General features: G+C 43.7%; 1 protein-coding gene across 3 annotated transcripts in view; it reads left to right on the top strand.

The window, feature by feature from the left end:
• Positions 1–1,010: 1,010 nt before the first annotated feature.
• Positions 1,011–7,128, top strand: part of REV3L (REV3 like, DNA directed polymerase zeta catalytic subunit) — a 177,383-nt gene continuing 171,265 nt past the window's right edge. Inside the window, exon 1 of one of the 3 annotated variants that reach the window (XM_030316173.1) lies at positions 1,011–1,231. In XM_030316173.1, coding sequence (XP_030172033.1) covers positions 1,093–1,231 — 139 coding nt within the window. In that variant the 5' untranslated portion in view covers positions 1,011–1,092. The remainder of the gene's footprint in view (positions 1,232–7,128) is intronic. The other 2 variants (XM_030316172.1, XM_030316171.1) reach the window with 2 other exon arrangements.

Raw genomic sequence — 7,128 nt, 5'->3', positions numbered from 1 at the left:
ACACTGCAGCACAACGCAAAGGGAGGGGGTGCGGCGGCTCGAGCCGCACGATCGGGAGGGAGCGTCCGGGCGGCCCTTTTATAGGCCGAAGCCCGCGCTCGCGCGCCCCCGCCCCTCGCGCCGCCCCCGGGCCACGCGCGGAGCCGCGGCGTTACCTGAGAAGGGCCGGCTGCGTCCGCGCCCGGCCCCGCCCGTTCCGCCGCCCGCCCTCCCGCGAGGCCGCGGCGGCACGAGATCTGCGCCTCGCCTCCCTCCTCCCGCGGGCGGGTTTTCTTACCTTGTGAAAAGCCGTCTCCACGGCTGCCCCCGCCTCCTTCGCAGGATGTGAAATGGCGGTCGGCGAGGCGAGCGCGAGCACCGCAGCTCCGGCCAATCCCGCCTAGCCACCAAAACGGTCCCGAACACTGGCGGCCCCCTCCCGCAAGCCCCTACGAGCCCATCCATGACATCGGCGCTCCGCCGCCCCCCCCTGCTGCCCCCGCCCAGGTGGCCGTGCCCACCGGCCGAGTCATCGATTCCCCGCGCCAGGCGCTAGTCCCGCTTTCCACCGGCCTCCTCCCTCGCTGCGAGCCTGGGGGCGGGGGAGAAAACACCTTCTCGGCCCCCGCCTGGGTGTCCCGCTCGGGCGCCCGCCCTGCTCCCTCCCTTTCCCGCCGCGTCCCCTCCCCCAACTACTCACCGCCCTCCCTTCGCCACACACACAACCCCATCTCCCCTCCCCCAGTGGTTGCGTCCGTGACATCATCATCATGGCAACAAGAGCTGCAGCCTGGGACCGAGGAGCCCGTGTGATTCCCGGCGGCGGCGGCAGTGGCGGCAGCACCAGCACCGACGATAGCGCCAGGGCTTCTCTCCTGTTGCCCCTCGCCAGGTGCTCCTGAGGAGGCGGCGGCAGCAGTGCCAACACCGCCCGGCCCGCCGCCGCTGCTCCCGGTGTCTGTGTGTGAGGGGAGGGGGCCGAGCCGAGGAGGGGAGGGGGCGCCGCCGCCGCTGCTGTGGAGCCGTCGCTGCGGAAGAAGCCGCCGCCGCCGCCGCTGCTGCTGCCGCTGCCAGATCGCTCGTGAAGAGAAGGCGGTGGCGGCGGCGGCGAACATGTTTTCAGTGAGGATAGTGACTGCCGACTACTACATGGCCAGCCCGCTGCAGGGGCTGGATATCTGCCAATCCCCCCTCACCCAGGCCCCTGTCAAGAAGGTGCCCGTGGTGCGAGTCTTCGGAGCGACCCCGGCAGGTAAGCGGGCGCGGGGCGCGGGCGGGAGCCGGCGGGGCGCCCGGGCTGCCCTCCCCGCCGCGCACACGCGCGCACACCGCCGGCTCTCGGTGCATCGCTGCCGCCTCTTCCCTCCCCTCCGCCCTCCTCGCCTTTCCCCCGGTGCGTGACAAGAGGCGCAGAAATGTGGGTCCGCGCGAGCGCTGCGCCCCCTCCTCCCCCGGCGGGGAGGCGGCGGGCGCTGAGTGCCGAGTGTTTACACTGCGTGCGGCGGCCGCGGGCCGGATCCGCACTCCGGGTCTCGGGCAGGGGGGAGCGAGCGCCGGCGAACAGCGCTCTGGCCCTGCAGGATGGGCCAGGTGGCCGCGCCATATCCTCCGTGAACGGGTTCACAGGGCTGCGCTCAGAGGTCGGCCGCTGGTGGGACTGCAGACGGCCCCCTGCGTCTCCCAAGTGCCCTTTCTGGAAATGGCTTTAAGAGGAGTGAGGAAGTGTCAGCTCTCTGTGGTCTGCCTCTCCTCCTCGCTTCTCGCCTGCGCTCTCCTCTGCCCCTTCCGGAGGTGCCGTGGGCTGAAGAGTGGCGCCTGGGGCCAAATAATCTTTCTCATTGAAGTGACCATGTGGTTCTGCTGTGAGTGCAGGTCGTGACTCCTTAGAGTTTAAGCCTCAGAGTCTGGGGACAGGGCAATATCCTCAGGTGCAATGCTTTGACGGAAACGTGGATCCATGGAAGTAGGAAATGTGTGTTTGTTGCCCAACGTAAAATAGCCCACTCAGTAGCGTGAATTTCTTATGAACCACAGCTGAACTCAGCAACACAAACATTTAGAAATGCTCTATGCTGAGTTGCAGTATTGCGTTTTAAATGCACGTATCTTTAAAACGAAAACTGTTTTTGATGAACGAGTGGGGTGGGGAGACAGCAGTGACAGAATCTGCATTCTCAAGAGCTCTTGGGGACTTACGATAACATAAATAAGTAGTGGCCAAATTTACAAGGTTTTAAATTGTTTTGGTTTTCTACATGCTTTGAACTGTCTGCGTGAAATAACGGAGCTGCCTCCTTGAAAGGGATGCACCTACCTCTAGCGATGTATTATTGCCCTATGGGATTTTAGAAGGCATTTCCCACTTGATGCTTCTTGCCCTAATCACCATTCCTCTTATTACTACTGTTTCTGTGGACCACCCAGATAATAACACTTTCCCAAACACAAGCACTCATTTTCAAGCAGTTATCTTTTACTGTGAATTCTCTTTGTTAAAAATTTCAGCGGTGTTAGTGAGATTTGACAGTGCATTCCTTTTTAAAAATAACGGAAACGATTGTGATGATAGGGACCCTTGTAAGATGGGGAATTTGAGTGCTGTTAATTTGTTGAAAGGATAACACCTGAAATTTTGGAGGCTGGAAAATAGAGGCAGTAGAGTTCTGAAGGATAGATTTTCTGCCCTTTTATGTGTTTATCGGTGCTGTCTTTGTTTCTAATTGGAATTTCAGTGTAATATACTATTTGTTCTCACTTCAGGTACAGAGAAATAATAAGGTAGTGACGTTGATATAGCTCTGTTTAGCCAGATTTCCAAATCGTAAAGTGACACGTTAATAGGACATACTGTGGCATCTCTGTGTATTAAAGTTTGTATGGTTTGGATTACTTTTCTACACATAGTTTTTTTGTTTTTTTGTTTTTTTTCCCCCCTACACAAGTCATTAAATATGTATCCCTGAGTGATTTTCAAGCTGTTTTATAGAAAACTTTTGTTTGTGGAAATGGGTGAAGATCTACTGTGATCTAGCAGTAATTCTGTAATGTAAGAAAACATTCTTCAAGAAATAATGATGATGAGGTACTTTTGTGTTTCTTAATATAAAAAAAAAATAGACACAGGGACTATTCTGTGTTAAATATTTATTTCTTCCCTCCTGGACATCTTACAATTGATTACCAGCTCCCTTAAAAAAAAAAAAAAACTTTTAAAAAATATACTTTGAAATGTATAATGTAAATGAATATGAAATACTTTTTTGTACATACATTGAAAGATAAGAAACTTAATACAAAGGAACTGAAACTTTTAAAGGTGTATCAAATTGAGTTTGCTGTAAATATAGTTCAGTTACAAACAAAACTTTTGTGTTTCTTCAACAGGTGAAAAATTTGAAGTCACTGGCAAACATTTAGAGTTTATAGCTTTCAGAAATTAAGCCAGCATTTTTAACATGTTAGAAACTCCCAGTAAAATGAATATTAATCATAAACAAAAAGTGTACAATATCTGCTTCCAAATTCTCTCCCCAAAGAAAACTAGTCCAGTTCTCCTAGTAAAATAAATTTGAAAATAATTAACATAAAAGGTCAATCTGGCTTAGTAATAAAAGTCTGAATGCTAGAATTTTTAATGAAGACCGTTTTATCGTTTGAAAGTATAAACTATGTTTATATGTTTATGAATTATATAAATTAATGAAAAATAGTAACACATGATAAATCTATGTTATATAAAGTACCAGAAACTTAAGTCTTTCATATATAATAGGTAATTTTGGAAGTCCTTAATTCTTTATCTTGGTTTGGAGAAAAGCTGTTTTTAAACTGAGTTTACTTTTTATAAATGAGTCCTGAAAAGTAGAATTTTCTCCCAAATAATGAGGCCATTTCATATTTGTATTATAAATTCTGAACTGATTTATTTTTCACATTTTTACTAGTTCAGTTTTTCTATTGCATAAAAGGTGTTTTTCTGCTTTAGAAAACAGTCCAGTTGACTTCTGATTGTCGTGCGTTTTGAGGGCATATCTTGAGTAATTTAAGAAATAAATTAACTATCTTAGGTTTAAAAGCTCTTCTTGTATCTTGTGTTGCTGAAATTTGAAAAGGTATTTAAAAAAAAAAAGTGGCATAGTCAAATTTGAATGGTAAATCCTGACTGATTTAATCCCTGAGGATGTTGATTCCTGAGAGAATCACTTAAATTTTCATGTGAGTGAGTGATGGAATTATTTTTACAAAAACCAAAAAACCTGCTTTTCTTCACTCATTGAAAAAATGTCTTGAGCACTGTTTTGATGTCACAGTGTATTGAGCAATGTTAACAACAACATTTTGGTAATATGTTTTAATGGAGAGAAGCAAGGTTATAAATAACTAAAGTACAGGGCAGTGTTTTTTCACTTGGATTTGAATACGGGTGTAACTGCTCTGGGAATTCACTTCAAATGAAATCCTAAGGCTTCATTGTGAGGACCTGACTCAGGTGGATCTGAGTTTCCATATCCCAACTCTTGCTTAGTTGCTTGACATAACTCCATGTTGAGCTTAGAAAGCTCTCTCAGTTTTCTCAGCACCAAGTTAAACAGAATTATCCTCTCAAAAAGCTTCCCTGCTGAGATGCAGAGTAGGAGTAAATAGAAGAGTGTGAGTGAGATGTTCACATAGCAAGTAATTAAACAAAGTAGGCCAAACAGACTATAGAGGGAGCTGCTTGTCTTTAAGATTACTGTACAGAACTCTGCCCCCCCCCCCCCCCCCCCAGTCTTCCTCCAGATAATGAAAATTTTAGTAGATTGTTCTGGATGCTAGCTGTTAAACATGAAATCAAGTTCTTCAACATAAGAAATTGGTTATTCTGAAATGCTATATATAAGTTTATGTCGTTGCTTAATACCTTCACTTTTTTTGTGAAGTGGCAGATCAAGTTTGAGATGAGTACTGTTTTGAAAACTATAGCATTTATCGACAACTCAAATTACAGATAATTTCTCTAATAGTCTTGCTTGTTCACAGCATTTTAAAATTTTTTTTCACTTAAACCATCTAAAAAAATTTAAGATCACATAATACCGATTTGATATAATTATTAGAAAGGTTTTTTTCAGGAGCACTGCTGAAATTTAGTGATTTTCCACAAACAAAATTAGTCACTCTATTTAGTAGGCATTTGAAGCCCTGAGTACCAAATTTTATTAGCTTTAAAATCACAATCAGTAAATTAGAGGCTAAAGCAGGGAGGTCCCTCTTAAATCTGGACACAGTAGAATCTGGTAATACTCGGTTCATTCAGTGAACACTTAATGAGAACTTACTATGTATATTGAGCTATTTTTGGTGTGGTCATTTTAAACAACTTTTATCCTTTAGACTCTCACAATATAGTAGAAATGATAGACATGTAAGCATAAGTCAAATGTAGTTTGATTATGACAGATGTGTATAAGAAAGCAAGGACTCAAAGGAGAACATGTTAGTGACCAACTAGCAGGCAAAAAGGGGAGTCAGGGAAGGCTTCATGAAGGAAGTATGGATTAAGACATTTTAAAGGAATTTCAAAAGAATTTTAAAATTCTGATAGAGGAACAGATAAAAGGTAATTCACGAATGAGTAAACTGCTCTTGGCAGGGCAGCTTGGCAATGCATATCATAATCCTTGAAATGTTGTTTTTTGACCCAATAATTCTAGCTTTAGGGATTTTAATCTATGAATGTAAATCTTTTGGCAAAATCTGATTATCTTTTGAATCCATCTACTTCTTTTCATTATCCATCACCACCTTAGTCTAAACTACTAGCATTTTTGGATGCATTTACAACAGTAGCCTCCTAATCTTGGCCTACACCCAGTCCACTCTGTTCCCTTCTAATCTGTTTTCTACACTGTAATCAGAGGGATCTTTTCGAAATGCAAACCTGATTATATCACCCTACTACTTGGTATGCTTCAGTAGCTTTCCATTGCATTTAGGGTAAGGACAAAGCTACATGTCTTATGTGGTGGCGTCTACATGTCTTACAAGGTCTTGCATAGTCTGGCCCCTACCTTTCTATCCAGCCATGGCTTGAGCCATGTTCTTCTTGCCTTGCTCTTTGTGTTCCAGCCATATTGGCCTTATTTCAGTCCCTTATTCTTGCCATGCTCCCTTCCACAATGAGGCCTTTGTACCTGCTGTTCCCTCTGCCTAGAATGTTTTTCCTTTTCCTTCACCTAAACTCTGATTTACCTTTCCTCAGGGAAGCCTTCCCTATCATAGACTCTCAGAATTCCATAAACTCTCCTTCATAACACTTGCTATAGTTGTAATTTTATATATGTTGGAGATTAATGTCTGTTTTCCCCAGTAACCTCCATAAATGCTGGTAATGTGTTCATTTTTTGCACACTGTTATACAATCAGTACTTACCACAGTGCTTGAAACTCAAGCATTTTTGCAAGAATTAATCAATAGATGATAGTTATCACAGGGCACAACCTCAAATATTCAACAATTGGGAAATGGTTATATAAATTGGGCACATTCATATAGTAGAACTTATGTCATTAAAATGATATTTTAGAAGAATATAGAGTAATATGGGACAATGCTGTTAGTATATTATGTGAAAAAATCAGCTTGCAAAATAGTCATTTATTAAAATCCAGAAAAAAATACACCAAAATATAAAGGTTGGTTATCTCTGGGAGATGTGTTTTGAATTTTTTAGATTGTCTACAGAGACTATGTATTGATTTTATAATTTGGGAAAAAAACTGTGTACAAACTTAAGGAAAAACTGGCTTTTTAGGTATGGTACATAAATATAGCAAGAAAGACTTGAAGTTCATATTGGGCTCCAAAAAAAGTATCAACCACAATGCATGATTGATTGCATAATGATAGTATGGAACTTTATTCTATAAATTCAGTTTAGGAACTGCAAAATGATTCTTACATTAAAATAGCCGATAAATTCTGGCTTTTTAATTTTACCATTTATATGTAAATTGATTTTAATTTTAAAATGTTTTGAAAAGTAATGCAGTTTTGGCACATGGCAGCAGTGAAACAGAGTGGAGGCCAGAAACTGACTTAAACATAAATAAGAACTTACAGTATCAAAATGTATGCTACCCTTACCTATTAGTATGGAAAAGAGTTAT

The sequence above is a fragment of the Lynx canadensis genome, chromosome B2 (genome assembly GCF_007474595.2).
Source record: "Lynx canadensis isolate LIC74 chromosome B2, mLynCan4.pri.v2, whole genome shotgun sequence".
Classification (NCBI taxonomy): domain Eukaryota; kingdom Metazoa; phylum Chordata; class Mammalia; order Carnivora; family Felidae; genus Lynx; species Lynx canadensis.
The sequence above is the reverse complement of the archived record's forward strand: the minus strand, read 5'-3'. Positions and strand labels throughout refer to the sequence as shown.